We start from the raw sequence: 22516 nt of genomic DNA, 5'->3' as shown, positions 1-22516 counted from the left end.
ATTAGCCCTGTTAACAAAATACTTAATTCAGACCCGAAGCAAATTCCCCCTGGCTATTGCTGGGAGGCAGCCAGCACGGAGTGGGAGCACCAGCTGTCTGAGCCCCACCAGGGCTGACTCTGGTTTTTGGACCCGGCTGGCAGTCTTGAGATGCTTTTGGGCAAAACCAGCTCTCCCTTCAGTGCTGCTGCCCACTGCTAATGTTGTTTTGGGTAAAGGAGAGTCAAGCCTTAAGCCTTAAGCAGGGTGGACTAACTGTTCCCTGTACAGAGGAACGGGGTACTGGAAAGCCCCAGGAAGACAGATAAGGTGACTGCCAGTGTTGGTGGGTGATCCAACCTCAAAACAGCAAATTCTTACTGAGCAGGAAAAGGCAGGATGTTTTCAAAAGCATTCAGCTGATTTTGGAGCAGAGTGCTGGGAGCTGGAGCGCTTCTCACAGTCAGATCCCACAGCTTTGAAATCAGTTCCCACTGAAATTCCCAGAATATTGGGACATAAGCCAAGGCAGCTGTTTGGAGTCAAACACCTGCACATGTGCCTCTTTCAGCATAGCTTGTCTGTAGGAAGGTATTTGGGAGCAATTGTTTTAAAAAAGCCCTTGCAAGCTCAGCCCTCATCCATTCAGGTGCCTCATCCCATGGGCCAGGGGATGGCTCTGTGCCATCACACAAGGGTTCAACACCCCAAACACGGTCCTGGTGGCAATGGCATCCCTGTCTCCTTCCCACCACAGATTCTCTATGGATTTTAAAGGTATTTTTTTCTGAAGTTACACCTGTCCCAAGTATACACACAGAAGAGCAGCAACCTTAATTGGTAGCATGACTGAAGCACTGTCTTCAAGCAGCAGCTTCCTCTAGCCATGGAAAAATGGTGATTAAAATGGGACAGTACTGGATACCTTCACCTAAGAAGCATCCCAGGTCTTACAAAGCATCACCATGGCTGTGTACCCACATACTACAAATTACTGGGTATTTGCTGCTGCAGGATTCCTTGATAGACCTTCTGAAGTTTCTTACATTTCTAATTACACTTGTGGAATCAATTCTAGTTTAATGCAAATTATTATCAGCTGGTGGGATCTTTATAGCCCCAGTGAAAAATAGATAATAAGGCAAAAATTAGGTAGGAGCAGTTATTGTAAGTAACACATAAAGTATAGCCAGTGAAGCACACTGGTAACAGAGAGGTAGATAAAGGTAAATGAAATCTCTGCAACCAGCTGCTGCTGATCACCTGCTGAAAAAGGTATTGCATTCAACACATTTCTGGGGGATGCAGCAGATGAAGTTCTTTCCTGGGTTTATAATTGTGAACCAAGAACCAAAGGGCAAGGAAATTCCCATGGAATAGCGTAAATCACAAAAAAAGTTCATGTTTGGGTCTAAATCATTTGCATCCCAGTCAGGAAAGGGGGAGCAGCCTTGGGAAGAGTGGCCACACTGTGAAGGCCAGTGTTCCTGCTCCTTCTTTCTGCATTAATGTCTGCCTGAACAATCTGGTTTAGGATGTTTTAAAGATAAACTTCATCTTTAAGAAATGGAGAATGGGAAATTGAAAATGAGCAGGGATAATAAGTTAATAAATTCAGTAATTACTAGAGGAAGTTAAAGGTAGCAGTAAAATGTCCTTAGGATCACACTACGCATGCTGAGTCTGGCTTTCTGCTCCAGCTCCTATTTATCACTCATCTAAGAGGTGTTTTAATGCTCTGTCACACTCACCCATATCTCTATGCAGGCCAAGAAATTCTCCACCCATATAACATAAATTCCCAAATGGATTTTCACAGGTTTTGGTTCCGAGCGATGGCATGGCTTGATTCGAGGATGCCTGCAATTTGTTGTATTTAACCTGCTGTTAGAGACCCTGCAGCATCTTTGCATTGCTGGCATTCTCCAGTCTGAAGGAAGGGGAGAAGCCAACAAAAAACAGCCTGACAATAAACACCATGTTGTCCCTGTGCAAACAACAGGATGACTGACTGCAGCAGCAATTTTTCTCAGATGTCAGCAAAGTTGTCATGGATTCCCCTGCCAAACCTCTTACTGGCAGAGCAACAAGGTAATTTCTCTCTCCCTCTCCTTGCTCACAGCCCTGCATCCCAGAGCATCCCCATCAGCCTGGGAATGCAGGGGGGATACGGATGGCTCTGCGTGGGCCGGCGTGTTTGACACAGCAGTGATCAGCAGCCACCTGGTTCGGCAGAGAGGTGCAAGCCCACACTCTGAACACAACGTCCGTGGCCAGTCCGAGCTGGGAGGAAGCATCGCAGGGACTCTTCCCACAGCTTGGAGCTTTGTTGCAGCAGCTTCAGCCTGGAAGTACCAAAAAAAAAAAACAACTGCCAAAGCTCTGCTTTTCTTGTGTGGCAGAGATGCTCTGAAATAACCTTGATATCTTTGCTGGTGACAACCATCCCACGTGGCTGGGGTGGCAATGCTCCAGCTGCACTCCCCGCCCCATCCCACTTGGGACCACACTGGGTTTCATTGGAGGCATCATCCTCAGAGGGCCACCAGTAAGAGCAAACCAAATTGCCTTGGCTGATGCTGCTGGTGTGATGTGGAGGCTCAGAGCTGCGTTAGGCTGGACACGGGTGCAAGCACCCTCCTGTTCTCCCCAGCACTTGGGATCCTGAATTAATCTGATGCCTTTAATTCCGCAGGTGTGCAAGCACAGGTCCCCCCGGAGCTTGCTGCAGAGCAGGAGTGAGTTCATGGAGATTGTCTCTGCATGTTAATGAAACTAGAAAACCTGATTATTCCATACAGAGTTAATAGGCTACTCAGGGAGGCAGAAGGAGCTGGATAAAAATCACAGCTGGTTGCAATCCTACGGGGAATTTCTGTCTAATGCCACCTCCAGCTCTCCACAAGTCTACTTCTCAGCTCCTTTTCAGCTCCTTTTCGGCTCCTTTTCCTATGCAGCTTCTGTCATCTGTAACTGCCTCTCGGCTTTGTTGCCACCCCTTCTAAGTTTAGATCCCATCTCCAGGCGTCTCTCCCCCATCCCATCCCGACCCGACCCGCCCCCCCCCCCCCTGCTCGGCTGTTTACTCTGTTAATCAGCCGGGCGTTTCTGAGCGCTGCGTTGGGAGGAAAGATGCTCTGCCCAGAGTACATCTGGCTCAGACAGCAATAAATATGCCGGGCGTTCACCTCCAACCGATTAATGCTCGTCCTGTCTGTGTGATGAAATTACAGTGTGGGGAAAGCCTCCAGGGCCAGGAGTCTGCTTTACCTCTGCTCTTCTCTCCCCAAAACATGGAGAGAGGAACTCTCTGAGCTGCCTGAACTCACTGAGACATGTTGATCTATCCAGCGCTTTAAAAAATGAGCAGGTTTCCGTCTCCTTTGGCAGGAGCCCAGCTGCTTGTGTTTAGCTGCTGTGGGTCAGCAGACTGCCCAGACTCTCATTTTTCATTCTGAGCCAGCCACCAGTTTGGTGGCTCTCAGAGGCAGCTGGTCCCAGGTATGGGGGTCCCAGCAGGCATCAAATGCTCTGCCCTGGGGATAAAAGGGTCACGGTGCTGTTGTTTTTCTGTGTATCCATCTCCCTGGAGCTGTCATGGCCAGGAGAGCCTGGCAGCATGGGCACGTCGACCTAGGTTGTGCAGCTTGAACCAGGAAGGTGTTTTCTCCTATTTATTGCTGTCCTGGATCCTCAAGCACTTGCCTGTACCTGCACAAGTCATTCATGGGTTATCCTGGCTGCTGCTGTTGCAACAGGAGCTTTGACTTCAGGTGATGCTCAAAGATCAAGACGCAGAGCAGCGTGGGTGCAGCAGAGGGGAGCTGCTGCCACCAGCTCGGGAAACACTTTTTGCAACAAGGGATGCAGATGCCCCAAGGAAGACCACGGGCTGCCTCGGGTCTGCCTCCGGCTTTTTCTCCATCGATAAGAGGATTTGCCAGCAATTTCCCTTCAGGGGAAAGGAGCAGAAGGGAGTTTTCCAGGTGAATTTAAAAACCCCTAATTTTGTAAGAATTGCAATGGGAGGTGAAAGCAATTTAATAGCAAGAAAGGGAATGGGGTCACACCCACACCACGTTCCCAGCATTCAATATTTGCTGGAGAAACCCTTTAACGGAGAGCAACACAGTGAAAAGAAGCCCCTTGCACTCCATTTTTATCACGGACCTCTGTGAATGAAGCTCACCTCGCCTCTCCTTTTTGTTTGTGAGTAAATGAGGAGAAAATCTCTCCAGCACCAAGACACCAATGTTCAGTCATTAGTTTTCAATTTGAAGGCAATCAAGCTTCCCAGCGCTGCCATGGCCCATTGCTCCATGCCATGCTGTGCATGATGAGGCCGGTGCCAACCGTGCCACACGTGATTTCCAGCTATCACTTGCTTTTTGCAGGAGGATTGGAGGGTTGAGGAGGATCAAGGGATGAGGGTGCTTAAATCAAATAATTCTTCAAGGGGAAACCAGCAACTCCACAGGTTAAATCCACTCTTGGGCAGTGAATGAAGTGAAGAAAGAGAGAAAGAGGATCCAGATGTGGCAGGGAGGGTCTGGGATTTCAAAGCATCCTCCGGAGCTATGGGGGAAAGGCAGGTCTGGCTCAGCTGCAGACAGAAGGCACTCAAGTCTCTGTATTTCTCTCTTCCAACTTCATTTTTTTGTATTATTTTTCACTGCTGCTATGGAGAGATGCCAAGTCAGAAAGCTGCCTCTGCCTGCACATTGCTGCTACCCAAAACAGACGCCTTGCCAATATGTCCCATCTTGGGATCCCTGCTTGGGCTTAGGGGCGGTGAAACCAGCTCAGAATTAACACAGAAGTGACTGTGCAGGAGGAACTGGGATGGGGAGGGATGTGCCAGGGCATCTTCAGCTCTCGTCCTGCCATAGCCATGAGCACAGTGGAAGATGCAACCTGTAGACAGAGGTGATGAATGCACAACCCCCTCCCAGACTAAATCTGTTCCAGGACTTGTTAAAAATAAATCTTAACTGAAAACCTACAAAACTAAGAAGAGTTTTGAGGTTTTAAAATGTTCCTTGGAAAGACTTTCATGATTTTGGTTCCAGGCCAAAACATCTTAGGTTTTCAGCAACTGAAAGCAGAAAGCTTTGCCAATAAAATAATGTTTGGAGTTTTGATCTTCCAGTGGGAAAGAAAAACAATAAAGAAATAGGTACTTTATTAAAGAACAAAACAGTAGTCAATCCCCAAATGCTTCTCAAGAAAAAAATATGGTTTTGACTGAGAGCATTTGATGAACCCTGACTAATTTTTTCCCTTTATTGTAGGAAAGAGATGGTGAAAAGAGAGAAAGACCATCAACCTGGCTAGGGCATCAGAGGATATTGTATTCATTTACATTGTACATGAATATTATTGAACTGCTGAAAAAATCCCACTCCTTTGGGTAAAGTAAATGGTGCAGATGCCTTTTAAAGTGCATCTCTTTGGAAACAGGAATGGCTATTGACTGGAGTGGGGAGAGCACACGGAGCAGCAGGTATTAGGGACAGATACTGAGAGCATCAGCCAAACTCCAAAGTCCACATTAATAAAAGCTCATACATAAATACAGATGACAGGTATTGATTTCCTTTTGCAAGCTGCATGCTTTCCCCTGGCTAATGAGATGCAACCCCTTCTTTAGAGAGAGGTTGGCAGTGTAGTATAGCCACAAAGGTTTAACCGAGTGGGAAAATAAATAATGTTCCACCAAGAGGAAAATGCAGCCGGTCTGCCCAGGACTGTACCTGCTGGAGAATGTATGTCTGAGGCTGGAAATATGAATTCAGACAAAAGTATTTTGTGTTATGAGCAGTGCTGGCACACATCAGGGTGTGTAGCGCTTCTGGTGGAATTTGTCAGACTCCCCTATAATCCAGAATGACTTTTTTCTCCTTCAAGCTCTAAATATTTTGCTGTGATATTTCAAAATTACATGATGTGGACCCCTCCCAGGATACTGATTTGGGTGGAAATTTTGTTCCAAAGACTTTAAAGACTTTCTTTAGTTCTTTTTTTTGGACAGCTGCTCTCATCCACTGAGGAATATCTAACCCCAAAACAGTCAGTGCTGGGGAAGGGGAGAAAGAAATGCTTTATTTGAGCTTCTGCCCCTCTTCTAAATCCCAGCTATGCTCTTGACTTGTGCAAACGTGCAGCTCCAGAGTGTGGCTTGAGTGGCCAAGTTCTCCAGCTCAGTGTGGAGCAACGCTGGACTACCCTCCTGCAGCAAACCCCAGGAATCCAGTGTCTTCCCTTGCTCGTTTTAAGGAACCCATGACACTGTTCATGCACTGACCATCGCGGTGAAAAAAAGATGCTGACTCTGCCCCTTCCTGCAGTGCCCTGCATGCCTTCAGTGCCAGCACAGCCCTGTGCTGCCTGCCAGGGACTGCTGAGATGACAAACGCTGCCGCAGCCGCCCGCTGTCCCATTAGGATTCCTCTCACGCTGTGCAATCGTCCTCTCCGAGCACGGTGCGGGCCCAGCCGGGGTTTTCTCTGCAATCGTTTTGCAGCACGGGAGCGGTTGCGGGGAGCGGCACCGGCGTGCTCTGCTTGCGGTGGTGCAGAGCTGCTCGCTCAGGCTCGGCTGGGGGAAGATGCCAAAGAACAGTGTATGTTTGACAGAGAAACTGCCTCTCCTGCCTGGAAGGGTGTGGGTGATGATGCCCCTCCTGCTCATGGTTTGCTTGGGTACATCCCAACCTTAATTATGCTGTGTGCCCTGGGAAGAGCCCTGTTCAGTATCTCCCTCAAATCATCTTTGCTTTGGCCCAACAGCTCCAGTAGATTTTAGCCCATCTACCAAACAGGCTTTCCAGTTATCTGAAAATGTTACTTCTAAATCCAGTTTTTCCGTCCTTCCCAAACACATTTTACTTTCTTGAACACTTTGGTTCCTGCACAGCATCAGAGAGGCAGAATTAAAGGCATTTGGAGGACTGCATTGCTTTGGTGGGCTGATAACAGTGTCTAAACAAGTGACAAACATCCCCTGAGTGACCTCCTGCCCTTCGTTAGTGTTGTGAGTAAACATGCTCAAACTCATCCCAAAACCTGAGAGGGTGATTCAACTGCTGGATTTTGAAGCCAGACATCCTGACACCCTACTGCTTCCCACTCCCTCTCCACTGCCCTTGCTGTGCCAGTGCAAAGAGCCACTTCTGCTGCTAGTTTGTCACACCACCAAGCCAAGAGGCACTAATTACCCTCCAGCGAGGGGGAGAAGGGCACAGAGCCCACGGGGAAGGAGCCTGCATGACCGTCCTGCTTGCTGTCTGCTTAGCACCAGGCTGTGATGCTCCCTGGGAAGAGGAGCTGTGGTTGGGGGCGTGCGAATTTCCCAGCTCAGTTTTCATGGGCCGGAGGCGGGGAGCTGGAGGAGCTGGAGGGATGGGTATTAGCGAGTGGCTGTGAAGCACACAGAGTGCAGGGCTGGACATCAGAAAAGGGGAAAGCGGTACAAAACCTGGCCTTGCAGCACCTGAGCAGCCCCTGAGCAGGGTTCCCCAGCGCCTGCTTGCTCCTTCCAGGCAGGAATAACCCATTTCCTACTCTCCTGCCAGGCATACCGGCTGTCCCCAGGGTGGACCCGCTGCCTCTAGTCATGCTCAGGGTGCTGGTGGCCGGAGACAAAGGCAAGACCCCAATGGACACTGTCAGCACCCTTCACCATGGGTGATGTGAATACATAGTCAGAGACCCTCTGCCTATAGTTGCTCTCCACATAAATACACCTCCTAGCCAACGTAGCAGGATTAATTTGTCCCAAGAAGAATCAGATGAGGCATGAGGGAGCTGTTCCTGCTGGGGGTTAGGAGCAGATGTGTCCCAAGGGCCACGCTGTGATTCACCGCCGCTCGCCTGGGGCTGCCGGCGGGATGCTCCTGGGAACCACCCCGCTTTGCTGAGACAGCTCTCCCATGAGCACAGTGTCACTGTCGGGCAATTAGCTCCCGTTTACATCTGTGAGGTCTGCGATTAGTCTCCTATTAATGCAATTAGCGCTGTGGCGTTAGCGTAAGTATGTAATTGGCACAGAAAGCAGCTGCAGCTCAGCTGCTGAGCGCCGAGTGGCACCTATTTGGGGGTTTATCTGAGCACGGTGAGAAGGGGCGGCTGGTGGTCACCTCTCCCAGCACAGGACGGGTCGTTTTTTTTGTGTGAATCCCTAGTTGTGCACTCACACACGCTCCCTGCTCGCTTCAGCTGCAATGAAAAGCAATTTTCCACCCTCTGTCCTTGCTTCAAACTCCCAGAGCTGTTTAGGGGAGCTGATGAGAGGTGTCCCCAGCTGCTTCCTAGAGCTGTGGGACTGGGAGAGCTGGGGTCTATCCTTTTAGGGGGTCAGAGGACCAGATCTGACCTTGGCTGGCTGCAGGTCCTCCCCCAAAGCCTTTTATTCCCCGGGGCTGTGCGGGGGTCAGAGGCGACCGTCCATCTGGTCGCTGTGCCAGCAGGGTGAGGGTGGACATGGGGAGGAATCATATGTCTGCCCACCCCCAGCCATCCCCTGGCCCCCAGCCCATCTTGGCAGATCATCAGCCTTTGTCAAGGCTCGGCTCTTAGCGAGACAGCCCGCTGCACTGCTGCACCCACGGCAGGCACCGTCGGCCTTTCGGGCTGTCAGGGAAGGAGGAGGGCTGCGCAGGATGGCGACGGGCTGCAGAGTGTCCATTTCCATCCCACCTCACCAGAAGCGTCGCCTTCCTGACTACCAGGGTGAAACCCCCAGCCCTTTTCTGGAGAAACCAACAAGCCATCCGCCTTCTCCAGCCAGCACTGCTGCAGTTAACAGCTGAGCAGATGAAGCTGCGGCAAAGCGAAGGTCCCCGCCAAGCCCTTGCTCCAGCAAGGGTGTTTGGCTTTGGGAAAGCTTCTGACAATCTTGATTAACAGCCTCTTCATCTGTTCACGCCAGTGATAAGCCATGGGAGCTCTGGGCCGTTTCAACTCTATAATCAAGAGGGTCTGAAAAAAGCAATTTTCTCCTCTTGCAACCCAGTTAATTCTCATTTAATTGCTACCCAGTTTGCATAGATTTTCCTCGATTGCCATGGCGTTGGCTCCACACTTCCTCCTCTCCAGTGGTGCTTGACTCTCATCTTGTTTTGCCAAGCTGGGATTTGTGATGATTCAGGTTGTGTTGGGGCCTTCAAATCTCTACCTGCAATTTAGGTGTAGTGTGCCTGAGATGCAGCTTTTATAGGAGAAATTCTCTGGGGACTGGGTTAGTCTTTGCTCTTTGCTGTCACACAGCGTATTCAGGCACTGCTTTCAGAAAAGGAAATAGAAAAACATGGGAATTACACAAAGATGGGAAATTTTAGGGACAGGAAACACACCTTCTTTTAAAAAAGAAAAAAAACAAACAAACAACCAGAATTTAGCATTTAAGCAAAAAAAAAAAAATATTTCCCCCCAGAGGTCAAAAGAGATGGATGAAGCTTATGTAGGTTGATCTGAATTAAAATATGTGGGTTTGGCCCATCTTCGGGGTGGGTTTGTGTTCAAGGACTGCTACCACCAAGGAGGGAAGGGGTTAAATTTCTCCCTGCCACGGAAACACAACAGCTAATGAGAGTTTCTATAAGGGGCTGGGAACAAGCACTCAGGTGGACTTAATCATGTTGAGGGCACCTGATGCTGTGTGGAAGCAGTGGGGCAGCTCCGGGAGATGGTGAGATGCACCCGGATCCAGTTTATAATGCGTGTGTCGTGTTTCAGCTGGCCTGGGGAGATGGCCCTGGAAACACAGAAATGCTGGAATCTGCCGGGTGATCCCGGCCATCCCTGGGGATGCTGAGGCTGAGTGGGAAAAAGCAGGGAGGGGGGGCAGCAGCTAAGGCAAGGTGCACCCACACAGGAGACGTCGAGGCAGGTTGGAGGTGGCCCCAAAATCATGGTCGTGAGCTGCTCTCGACCAGGCTGGGCAGTCTCCAGGGCACGCAGGTGACAAGCTGCAGTGGCTCAGCTCATCTCCCTGTCACCGTGTGTGAGCTTGCTTGGTTTCAGCTTGCAATTTTTTTTTTTTTTATTGGTAGCAATCGGAGGAGTTTCCCATAACACCACCTGGCACAAGGGCAGCAGCCAGAAAGATCCCAGTGTGGAAAGCTTTATGGAATGAGCTGTTCCCCATTGAGCGAAAAAGGGGCTATTTTATCTGCTTAGAAAATCTGTGGTCTCTAAGCACCTCTTAACCACATTAATGCATTAAAATATAGCTCCCATTAGCCACCCAAATAAGTTTCATCAGAATCATAAGTATTTCTATTACTGTGGCTTTGGGTTAGTGATACAGCACCAATCAAACTTCAATAAAGACATAATTATTCTAGCCTATAATCCAAGGCTTTTCCTGAATATCTTATTTTATTTTCCTTTTGAACCAGCAGGCACAGTCACACTGCTTTTTACTGACTTGTATTGAGATCCTACTTCTGTGTTTGCAGTGTATTTCATTTACACGTGCTTCTCAGGCTGCAGTTTTACTTGTTTGTGTTCTTCCAGATCTCTGGCTCCTACTGTGCCGACAACCCTTCTGCAACTGGGAACGTTGCAAGCACTTAAGCCAGGGCTCCCCTTTTTGTCCCGTATTTCAAATACCCACAGGCTTCTCCAGAGTCACCAGCTCCTTGGGACTCTCCAGCTACCCCGCTGAAGTCATGCTCCTGCAAGAAGAACCTCATCCAGCCTCCAAGATCTCACCCTGCACACTGGGAGCTGCAAGCATAGGACAGGAGACCCTCCTAGTTACAACACGACTGGATCATCTGCTCTCCTGAAGGCTGGTTTCATCCCAAGCAAAGCTGAAGCCCTTCTGGAAGCAGAGAGATGCTAATAGTGTCTGGCAGTTGGAGACAATCCTTTGAGACCGAGCCACGAGCCCTCTGACACCTTGAGATCGGAGCTCTGCCACACTCAGCAGACAAACCCCAAAGACTTTGTGCTGGCTGAGCCGTGACAGCCGCGTCACCGACACCATGTGCTGGAAAGGGCGGGTGAGGACCAGTGGTTTGTGATTTGCCTCAGTGCAAAAATGGGGAGGCAGCAGCCAGGCACCTCGAGAGACGGATGGCTGGATCTCGAGCACGTGCCACCAGCACTGCTGGGGGGGCCCCACTGGGCATCGGTCCCTGTGGGCACCGCGCTGAGCGAGGGAAGTTGTGAGCCTTCTCCTGCAGCACCCAAAATTAGGGTCTCCTGCTGTGAGAGCCAGGAAGGGCAGCTCGATGTATCAGCAAGCTGGCTGGAAACAGGGGCTGCTGTCAGAGCAGAAAGCAATCGTTTTGAGGGATCATTGGTTGGGTCGGGATGGGGTACCTCCCGCTGGCGATGTTTTCTCTGGGGCAGAAGGAGGCTGCGGGCTGCTGAGGAGGGTCCCGAGCCCCCCATCACACTCATATCTCCTGAAGCAGGTCTCAGACCGGGATGAGTGGGGCTGGAGGATGCTCTGCAGCAGAGGTGTCTGGCAGGATGGTGCTCAGCAGACAGAGCACAGCATCTCCCTGTGCAACACGGTGCAAATCCATGCCTCAGTTTCCCCTATTAGCAGGAGGCTCAACAGCAGATTTGAGCGGCCTAAAAGCAATAGTTTCTCATGGAAACTTTTGCCTGATAGCGAGGAGGGCAGGGCAGGGCAGGGGAGCTTGGCCATGGCTTTTGCTGTGGCTCTGCTGATGCTGTGATGGGAGCAGGCTGTTGGGGACTGCAAGGGGCCAACCTACTTCCAAACAAACCTGGAAATCTTGGACAACCCTTGGCGCACGTCCTCTGGGAGCATTGCTGAGGGCTCCAGCCAGGAGGATGGACTTGGGTGTGGGCGACTGCTGCGGGTAGATCCAGACCCACGAGCATGAGCAGCTCTTGGTCGGGGGACCAGCCCACCGCTGCTCCTTGCCGATGCCCATCTCCAGCACGTTGTGTGAGCACACACCTCTGCTGCCTTCAGCATGGCCCTGGAGCTCCTCGAGGAGCAGCCAGGGAAGCCTTTTCTCCAGGACTAAACAGACAAGCTCTCCGATGGGATCCGTGGGAGCCGCGCTTGCATCTCTGATCTTTAGATTTCCTCCAAACTGGAAAAATACAGCCCTTTGAAAATTTCATGAGGGTGGCAGTGAGCTGCCTGTCTCCTGCCGCCACGCACGTTTGAAAGCCATTTAACTGTGACTGCAGTGACAAACGTCAGCAGGAGGTCCACGCTGTGGGGAGAGCAGTGAGAGAGAGGGCATTGGAATTAAAGGATGAAATATTTATTTGGGGGTTTGGCAGCGCTGGAAGGATGACACATCACAGAGGAGAGGCATCATTGGGCGGATGGTGCTGAAAGCCACAAATGAGCCCATCAGGCTATAAACTGCCTCGAGATCTCCTCTCCCTCCCCACATCCCACCCCTTCCAGGATCGTTCCCAGCCTGAGAAAGTACAGAGAGGGTTAAACATCCAGGAATGGCCCAGAGCCGTGGACAACAAGACAGAAATCGAGTATCTGAGCCAGGATGGAGGAAGGGAAATGATAGTCCAGCTTGGCTTTAAATACAAGCTGTAAACCCTCCGACTGACGGACAGTGCATCATGCCCATGGTGGTGGAGCAGGCATAGGGAAGTCCTGGCTCTGGCAGTGGGGATGTTTGTCCAGGGCAGCCTGGTGGGATGAAAGCTCAGATCCTCCACAGAGGATCAGGATCATGAGCTTTCCTCTCCCTCCATTCAGGCTCTGGATGGCAGGTTTTCTCCTTTGCCAGCTCTTCGTTTGCTGGGGAGGTAGTGCAGGGCAGCCAGGACCCCGAGCTTTGACCCCAGGTGGTAGGGCTGAGGCTGGGGAGTGATTCATGAACTGGAGGCAACCTCCATGGTGGGTTTCAGGTGTTAATCAAATAAAGAAGCTAAATTAAATTCCATCTCTGTGTGCTGGAGAGGCTCCTGTGAGTCTGCCTCACTCCCAGCCTGGGATGTCCCATAGCACCACGAGGTCCCATCCTCAGGGTCCCACTTTGCCTCTCCCAGCCCCGAGAGGTGCCAGGATAACATCAAGGGTTAATGCAGATTGTCTCAAGAGGCTATAACCTCGTCAAGAGCACAGGATTGGCAGGTCATTAATCTCTGAATTACTTGGCAACTTTAAATACAATCATGTAATCAGCAGGAACCTGTAATTATTATTTATGTGCATGGTGCTTACCAAATTACAGCGCTCTCCAAGGCTCTGTGTGATGAACAAATTAATTCTGCAACAGAAGAGCTTGACCAGAAAGATGTTTGTGTCTGAATTTCACTCGTAAACATTGATGTATGAAATGAAATTCAAGTTTAATTGGCCCTCCCTCCTGCTGTGAAGCACATTACATTTTTATTCTGTTTTAGCTCAGCTGGTGAGAGGGAGCATCACAGAAAACTTGGAGGAGTTTCTCTAGCCCTGATGGTATTTGCGTGGGAGACCCACGCGGGGTGCTCCTCACCTCCCTTAGATGAGATGATGTTGATACCTTCATGGAGAGTCTGTATCCCACCTCCATGCCCTGGGCATGTCGACTTGCGATAGAGAGGAGACAAAAAAGCCACCAGCTGCCCCAGGTGCCTCTGTGGCCAGTGGGATGCTGGGCCCACAGTGTGAAGATGCTCCCGCGGAAAGTGGGGAGGGGCTGTACTAGGGTTATCTTTTCCAAAAGATAAACGTGCCCCAAAAGTCCTTGTGAGAGGAATCGAAGTAATTTTAATCAAACAAGGCTGAGAATACACACACTTCTCCAGCTACGGAAAGCAAAGTCATGTCAGTCAGAGCAGACTACTAAGAGGAAAAGGAAAAAACAGTGATGTGAACACAGACGCATCTGCTTGCGTTTCTTTCTTTGGTTTTTTGATTTCCAGCTTCTTTTCCACCAAACACGACCCCGCTTTAGAAAAATCCAAATTGAACATATAGTGCATTGCCTTTTGGTAACATCACTTGTATGTATGATGAAAAAAGCTCCCTGGGGCATTTCCCCTTCTCTGTAGCCAGCAGATCTCTGCCAAAGCACCTGGAAGAGAAATCAAACTGACCCACGGTGGGGACACACAGGTCTGCTTCTTGTGGGGCATCAGCAGAAAGCGTCTCCAAAGCTGGGAGCTGCCATTTTCCCATTGCGCAACTCTGGGGGTCTTTTTCTCACCCATATATTGGTTAAGGGGAACTTTTTAGTACTGTTGGTGATGGAAAAGATTGTACAAGGACCAAAACCCACCCCGTGTGCAGGGTATGGTCCTCACTGTGGTCGCTCTGTCTTACTGGGAGCTGTCACTGCTCCCACCACGTTATTGGAGGCAATAGGGTATTTCTGGGTTTGGCTGCACAGCAGACACGCAGGTAGGAAATCTCAATGGGAGGGAAATGGGAGGAATCTGCTTCAAACTATTGAACTTCTCAAACGTTTAAGGAAAGAACCTGGAGGTTTTTGACTATGTCTCCCTTTAAGGAAAAAAAGAAAGATTTTATTCCTTTCTGGTGGTGTATTCTGAGGAAATCACAAATTACTACAATTTCAAAGATCCCTAAATCTCCCCAGGGCAGGAAATATTTATGCCTGTTCTCTATAGTGGGGAAACTGAGGCACAGAAGTGTGAAGGGACATGTACCAGACCCTGCAGGGCCCCAGCAGCAAAATCCCTGGGATGAAGAGAGCAGAGCTGGCCCGTAACCCCTCTGGCATCCTCCCCTTGCCCGAGCATCCCCAGACCTCACAAGGGGCAGGAAGAACGTGGCTCCAAGGAGGTCAGGGCAAAACCCTCCACCCTGCACGGACCTCTCTGCTCATCTGCTTTTGGTGACCACGTGAAATGGAGCATCAAGGGCAGATGGCAGCAGCATGGGAGATGATCGGAGGTCCCCAGCACGGGGAGGGAGGCTGCCGCTCCTCCAAGGCACTTAACCCCAGCGCGGGAATGATTTGGCCCCATCCCCTGCGTAAGGGCAAGGAGCAGCTTTGGCACTGAGCCCACCTGCATGGGTAAAAGCAGAGCAGGGAGGAGGGGAGCAAAGCCATGGCATGTCCCCACAGTAGCTGCCTTTGGGGAGCTCAGCCCCCGCTTCACTGCAGCGCTCCTTCGCCTTTCCACTCCCCGAGCAGGGGCATGGAGTCAGCTTGAGGTCCAGGGGTTTTGCAACATCCTGCACACCCCTCTGGGCTGGGCCGGGCCGCAGGATTAACTAAACCTCATGCCTCCCTTGAGACCAAGCCCCTTCTCTGTGGTTGTTCAGAGCCCCTTGGACTCATCCCCGTCCCTTGTATGGTTCCCTCCCATCTCCCACCTCCTTGCTCTGCCTCACATCCTCGGTGTCAAGATGAGAAATGACCTGGTCAGAGCAGGCAGCAGTTACAGGACGTCCCAGGGACCCAGCAAGGGGCAGGGGAAGGGTTTGAATAACCCCAGTGGTACAAAAACACGGCCAAATAAAGCAATGTCTTCCATCACTCCAGGGCTCTCCATCCATCCCCCATCAACTCAGAGGGCTTTGGCCACCCACGAGGGTTCTGGCCCCCCCCAGCATGCACCCACTGGAAGGGTGAGCCAGCTTCCCAAGGGATTAGCCCCACAAGCTCTTCTGGTGTCCTGTCACCTCAAAGCAGTGACAAACTCGAGAGAGGCAGCCATGGGATATGGGCCATCGTGCCCAGGAGGGAGGCAGGCAGGGAGGTTGCTGCAACCTCTCTGGGGTCCTCTGTCTCCTTCCGCCACCCCAGCAGGTCACACTGCTGCCAGGGAGATGACAAAGCAGCAGCTCAGCTGTCCTATCCTACAGGTCTCACCCAGCGAGCAGGACAGAAGCTTCTGTAGGGTTTCCCATAGCTGCAGCGAGTTTGTGCGTCCTCTGCGAGATTGGTGGGTGCAGGCAGGACCTGGCTCCTGTGCTGTGCCATGTCAGGGGTCCCACACGGCTCCCCCATCCTGAACAGCAGCTCGCTCCCGGCTCAGACAGCCGAGGACTGCTTGATGCTGTGGAAGCTGACGCGGGTCGGGGAGGTGGGGATGGACATGGCCCGAGCCACGCGGGCACGGATGGAGTGTTTGTCCTGCCACCGGTGCCACCGCTTCCGTACAGCTGATCGGACCTGGGAGTGCGAGACAGAGGAGGGGACGCTTAGTGACCACGCAGCTGTCCAAAGCTGTTCAGAGGCACCAGCCATCCTCATCCTCAGTCCTTCAACCAAAAATGCCACTGAAACCCTGCTCAGCTCCCCAGGGGCAGGAAGGGTCCTGGGAGCCCCTGTCACCACCCAGGGCACCCGGATTTGTTCGATGGGATGCTGGTGACGCACAGCCCTTGCAGAAGAGACATGAACCTGACAGCGGCGCTTCTGAATGCAAAATAGAAACAAGAGGGAGAAATAAATCTGAGCAGGGACTCTGCAGGAAAGCCTGCATTGGATGCTGCAAGGGGCTGGGAGAGGTGCGAGCACCAGTCAGCAGACTTTATGGCTTGTCTGGTTCATGCTAGTGGCATTCTTCAACATTAATTATGCCCTCCAACAGCCCAGGTGCTTTGTGCATCAGGTGAATAGTGAAGCAATGCCTTTTCATCGACTGCAGTGTGGGGTGGCCCTGGCCCTGGGAGATGGGCACTGGACGCAGGCGGCCGAGACGGTGTGGTTGGGTGAACACAGAAATCGTCAGCCAGCCCGGCGGGGATTGAGAGATGAAGGACTGTGAATTGCATGGTGTGATGTGCTCCTAGGTCACCAGCTAGCTCTGGTCCAGTCCCTTTTCCTCCTGCATCGATTATATATGATTTGGTAACAAAGCAAACTTGTCTGGGGCAAACTCTCCTGAGCCAGCAAAGGTGCAAGAGCATTTGGGGGGAGGCAGAGGAAGGAGCTGCCCAAATGATCAGCCCCAGGATCAGCCTCCACTCTCACCATCTTTGCTTTCCACTGTCTGTGTTCTGGGTTAGAGCCCAGGAGGTGCCCTCACCCATGTGCCGGGTACCCACACGTGTATGGGGATCACCCTGCGGAAGGATTTTCCAGGGATAGAGGGGTGCTTGGCTCTTCAGCTGCACCGAATCACAAGGGTGTACCCCTAGAGCATCCGTTCTCAGGGGTAGCCGTTCCCAGCTGGGCACAACCTGTTGCTGCAGGTGTGCCTGGAGCTGGAGATAAAGCAGCAACTCTGATCAGCAAATGCCTTCAACTGGGGAATTCAGTGCCAGCACCCTCCAAGGCCTGTGCAGCAGCAGAGCTGTGGGCTGAGCTTGTGTCTGCTTGCAAGGAAGGGTGTAGAGCCCCCCCAAACCCCCCAGCCCCTGGTGCTCACCTCGCTGTTCAGGAAGCAGTAGAAGACAGAGACAAAGAAGCCCTGGAAGGAGACAAGCAGCAGAGTCACTGCAGAGCTACGGCCAGGAGCACCCCCAGGCTCAGGGGCATTGAGGATGTCTGGTTTTGGGAGGGGGCAGAAGCGGGGAGAGGCATCAGCCACGACAGGCTCCTCCCCATCCCTTGGTGGGTGGACAGGGATGGCATCTTGTGCTGAGGACCATACCTGGAAGGACTCCAGAAAGGAGTTGAAGTAGATGAAGACAATCCTGGAGATCTCATCCTCCCCCGGGTTGACAAAGAACAGCATGTAGGTGATTCCCAGCAAGGGCAGCAACACCAGCGTGGCCTTGACTGCTTTCCTGGGAAGAAATCATGGACCTGAGCTGCTGTAGTGCAGCCCTGGGCATGAGGACTCTCCCCCACCCAGCACCAGCGTGGCTGGGACTGGAAAAAACAGTGACCGGGGGAGGATGGAGCAGCGTTGAGCTGTTTTCCAGTGCGATCCCCAAGTGACTGGGCTGGTTTGAGCACTGGGCACCTTCGGCGGTTTCTCCATCCAGAAAAGGGTAGTGGATAGTGGAGGCCTGACCTTGAGCTGCAATGAAATGATTGCTTGGCTGATCTAAGGCTCGATTAAAAAGGAATTAAGGAGGGTAAAATAATTCACACCCTTCAACACGGGTTTATGAAAAACTCATCTGAGCTAATTAATTTGATATCTTCTCTTGATGAGATTACAAGTGCAGTTTGAGGAAAGTAATAGTGCTGATACAAGAGTGTGGGAAGGATCGGGGCTTGGCATCTCATTTGATTGGATTAGGGAACAAGAAAAATGCCAAGGCAACACTTTTTGCTTAAAGATCTTGTTAATGGACAGATTCCAACATTAGCAGAGCACAGGAAAAGTCATCCCTGGCAGAGCTGGGCTGGGCAGGGATGGGGCCTGGGACTGTGCTGCATCGCTGACCTGGAGGAGAGCCACAGCCACCAACACAAGCTGCCAGATGGCATGGAGGAGCTGGAAATAACTGAGGACATGAGCATCTTCAGGCTGGCAAACTATGAGACAGCACATGCACCAGTGTAGCTTCTCCAGGGGAGCAGCCATGGTAGCAGGGGATCCGGCAGGATTTTACCAAAAGCTGTTGTCTAAGGTGAGCAGGAGCCCTTCAGGGCTGTCCCTTGCCTGGCATAAGCAGGACTGCAGAGTTTGTAACCTACCAAACTCTTCAAGTTTTCCTGTCCCACAAGATGTTTCTGGGAAATTAAAATGTTCTTTTGCCCAAAGGTGAAAAATCACCTTCCCTGCCAAAATCAGGCAACAACTAGAAAACCAGAAGTCTTTCAAAATTGCTGACTGAGGCCAACCAGCCCATTTCAATAACATTTATCTTTGTGCACCCTAAACTGAATTGTTCATCCCAGCTCTGTGATGAGGAAAGCTGGTGTGTTGCAATGAAAGCATGTGAATTTTCCCATTCTCAGGTGAAAAAGCCACCCTCCACCCTGAACCTGCTTCCCTTGACCCAGAACACAGTGAGATTCCCTGATTCCCGCCCAGAAAATGATCTAGAGAGAAGCATGGATGGAAACCAAGGTGTCTTCTGTTCCAGGTACTTCAGAGAGCTGCTCTGACTGTCCACCTCCCAAGTTGTCTGCAAAATATTCCCCACCAGAGAAGGGTTACATTTTCCTGATTTGTGCTGCCTTCTCTTTGCAGATTTGTGAGGAGGTGTTTGGGGTGGCATTGATTCATTGCTCCTTCTTTGGCCTTTGCTTTGTTGTCAAGCAGCAATTTAATTCTCACCTCCATGCCAGGATTTGCAGCTCTGAGCCCAGAGAATTGATCAGGTCCCACCAGAACGAGCTTTTGCAAAGAGACTCAACTCCTCCCAGTATCTCCCTTCAAAGGCAGGTCCAACCATCCATGTTCTCCATTGAAAAGATCTCACTGGCCAGGATTTTTCAACAACCCCAGATGCAATGGCCGCGTGTCTCCAAAAAGCATGAGGTGCTCTTAGATGTCTCTCCATGCTCCTGTCCCCTTAATGCTTGGCTGATGGGGCTATTCCTACCCTCCCTAGACATGCTAATGGAGTTTCTAGGTCTGGTTTCTGCAGGGTCACTCATGCTCTTACCTGTACTGGATTGTCTCTGATGTGGTTGAAGCTCGGAGCTTCGTCATGAGGATTCGGACGATGTTGAAGAGAAAAATGAAGTTGATCTGGAAGGAAGAGGGTACCTGGTTAGTGTCTGCTCCCCCAGCATTTCCTCCCATTTCCTCAGCAGAAGGAATGGGCTATGCCAGTGGAAATGAGGTTCAAGAGGAAACATTCTCATCTATTGCCTTCCATGCCCTGGAACAGAACATCTGCATTTATAATTTTTTAAAGCACTTTAGCAAAAGGATTTAGGAGTTTGTTTGAGGGAGCAGGGTAGCAGCTCACACCAGGAGATTGGTGAGGAAGGGCAAGCATTAGAGAAAGGGCTGGAGGGGAGGAGGAAGGGATTTTGGGAGGGTGGCTGCCATCACAGCAAGGAGCTGGCCGCTCTCCCAGCTGTTGAACCACTAATGAGGGCAGGGGAAGGCAGCACTGGGAGCTGAGCACAATTGACACAAATTAAAAGTGGCCTGGCTACCTGATGGGCTGGGAAATGAGAAGCAGGCTCAATTATTCAGCGAGGCTGGTTGGTGCTGATGATTAGTACTCCCTCAGGTTTCCCTCAGCGTTGGGCAAGGAGGGAGAAAAAGCTGTGGGACCTTGTGCACAACTTTCCCCCTACAAACAGAGGTTGGACCCTGGCACTGCTGCTTGTGACTTGCCACCTCTGTCCCTCTTTGTCCCTTCCCAAAAGGGCAAAGCCTCAGCAAATTATGGGCCATATGGCCCCTGGTTCAAGTATCACTGCCCAGCCAAGGGCCAGGACCAGAGTGGTGTGGATCAGGGCATGTGGAGCGAGGTCTCCAGGCTCCCTTTCTAGCCCATCCCAAGCCAGCAGCATCCCTACGTGCTATTTCTCACTGTGGGTTAGGTGCCCAAATTTGCTCAAGGTGCAGCCTGGGTGCAGGGATCTGGGCTTGCAGGGCGAGTGGCATTGCTGCTGTGGGGCAATGTAGCCAGCTGCGGTAGGGTGAAGCTTAAGGAGGGGACAAGACCCTGCTCAGGAACAGCCTTATCTCACGTGCAGATGGGAAGGACCCTATATTTAGCAAACAAGGTCACTTTGCTCTTACCAGAAGCACCAGGATCATGGGGCCTTGGTAAATGTAGTCGGTATAAACTCCTGCTCGCTTCCCAAACCAGCACCTGCAAGGCAAGGACAAGGGGTGTCAGAGACAAGCCTGCAGTGTGAGCGACCTGGATTTACTCCTGTCCTTGCACAATCTCTGTAAGTCACTGTCCATAGGGTGAAAACACTACAACTTAAACTGCTGTAGCCACTATGGACTAGCTTCCCCAGGAATGGGGTATACGGAGGTGCACGGGGGCTTGTGAAGGTGTTTATGAGCCCAGTACAGATGTGGGAACTGGTTACTGTAGAACGAGTGGGAACAACCTTACACACACACAGGTCCGGGGTGGCTCTGTCCCCAGCAAACCCTGCGGGAGCTCATGCAGCTGTATCCGTATTCTGGGAGCACCTTGTTGGGTTTTGTTAAATCAATGCCGTGCCTGCCTGGGTAGCAAGGGGCTGCTGAAGTCAGGGGGGCAAAACTAGCACTGAAAAACAAGACAAGCTGCCTGTTCAATTAAATGGGCTCCTTTTAACATCCGGGTCCATGTGATGAACTCTCAAGTGCCTGTTAAGACCTCCATTAGCAAGTCTCTGTGAAAATGGCTCAGGTGGTGGTAGTTTATATCTCTGCTGGTAGATTAAATCCCAGCTCCATTTAGCAAACACATTGTAGGAGCTCTGGCTTAATCTCGCCTTTTCCCCCTTAAAAATCTCATTTGCCCTTTGAAGAGAAAAACGCAGTGGCAGGTGGCTGCAGGCAGGGCTTGTGTGGCAGAGAGCCTAAAGGTGGGATAAAAGATAGAACAGAAGACTATTATATTTTTTTTCCTCCCACCCTTTCCATGTACCCCATCTTGTGTCAGCCCTTCCAGGCAGGATCTGTGCCTGCCGCAGCCCCGGCACAACTGATCTCTGGGGAATTGGGATAGAGAGGAGAATGGGGAAGGAGAGCAATCAGGCTCACTTCTCGTTGTCGTAGTACAGCTTCCCGATGGCCCAGGCGACGATGATGGGAAAGGGGATACCTGCAGATGAACACACAGATGAGTCTCAGGGCTGCAACGTTGCTGCAAAATCATACCATAACAGGGATTATCTCACACGGGGCAAACCACCGGGTGAGATGATATGGCCATGCAAATCCCATCCTCCTGCTCCTGGCTGCCTTTTTGCATGTACTTGGGTGCAAGAAGACCTGGAGCAGAGGATGGAGGTGGGCATCACCCATCACTAAAACCCTGGGTACCTGGTGAATGAAAGGTACTTACACCAGCCGATGCAGATGAACATCCACTTGCGGAGCTTGTCTGTGGAGTAGGTGAGCACGATGGCTGTGTGCAGGTAGCAGCCCTCGCCGAACATCCAGAAAAAGTTGGTGACATGGAAGTAATTGTAGGCAGCAGTGACCAAGCGGCACCAGACCTGCCAGAAGGGTTAGGAGGAGAAGTGGAGGGTGAAGAGTAGAGCTCTATGTTACAGGGGTGAAACCGATGCACAGAGCAACACAGGCCCCAGCAGAGCAATTGAATCCATGTTTCTCATAAGCCTAGGTGGTCCACCAAAAACCAAGCAGCCCTATTTGGGCCCTCAAGCTGCTTTTGTGGCCACACATCTAGGATCCCCAAGCTCTCCACGCTTTCCAGCTGCTCAGGGCCAGGCTCAGGCCAGCTGCCTGGCAGAGCTGCACCTACCACATTGCTCTCGTGCACCTCTGGGTTCATCGTGAGCTGCACCACGAACCACGTGGCATTGCGTAGGATGAAGGCTGTGATCAGGTTCCAGTGGATGATGTTCCTCAGGCACCGGATGCTCCTGGAGAAGAGGGGACAAGGGACAATCAGAGCATGGTGGGTGTCTGGGGCCCAGCCATGTGTGGGCTGGGGGACAGAGCCGTTTGTGTAGCTGAATGTCTTTGTTGGGACACCAAGGTTGAGCTGCCGGAGCCATGACCAGCATGAGGTGGGCAGGACCAAGGCCAGAAGGTGGAAGGCACCAAGCAAG

General features: G+C 51.4%; 1 protein-coding gene across 2 annotated transcripts in view; it reads right to left on the bottom strand.

Moving 5' to 3' along the window:
• Positions 1-12110: 12110 nt before the first annotated feature.
• CRHR1 (corticotropin releasing hormone receptor 1) overlaps positions 12111-22516 on the bottom strand; it is a 31035-nt gene continuing 20629 nt past the window's right edge. The window contains exons 6-13 of one of the 2 annotated variants that reach the window (XM_033006347.2): positions 22207-22327; positions 21784-21937; positions 21480-21540; positions 20514-20586; positions 19417-19502; positions 17502-17637; positions 17277-17318; positions 12111-12187 (exon numbers count right to left, since the gene is read on the bottom strand). In XM_033006347.2, coding sequence (XP_032862238.1) covers positions 12146-12187; positions 17277-17318; positions 17502-17637; positions 19417-19502; positions 20514-20586; positions 21480-21540; positions 21784-21937; positions 22207-22327 — 715 coding nt within the window. In that variant the 3' untranslated portion in view covers positions 12111-12145. Of the gene's footprint in view, positions 12188-14434; positions 16076-17276; positions 17319-17501; positions 17638-19416; positions 19503-20513; positions 20587-21479; positions 21541-21783; positions 21938-22206; positions 22328-22516 lie in introns of those variants that run through there. The other variant, XM_033006346.2, reaches the window with a different exon arrangement.

This window comes from Tyto alba, unplaced genomic scaffold (assembly GCF_018691265.1).
Source record: "Tyto alba isolate M040663 unplaced genomic scaffold, T.alba_DEE_v4.0 Super-Scaffold_12, whole genome shotgun sequence".
Taxonomy (NCBI): domain Eukaryota; kingdom Metazoa; phylum Chordata; class Aves; order Strigiformes; family Tytonidae; genus Tyto; species Tyto alba.
The sequence above is the reverse complement of the archived record's forward strand: the minus strand, read 5'-3'. Positions and strand labels throughout refer to the sequence as shown.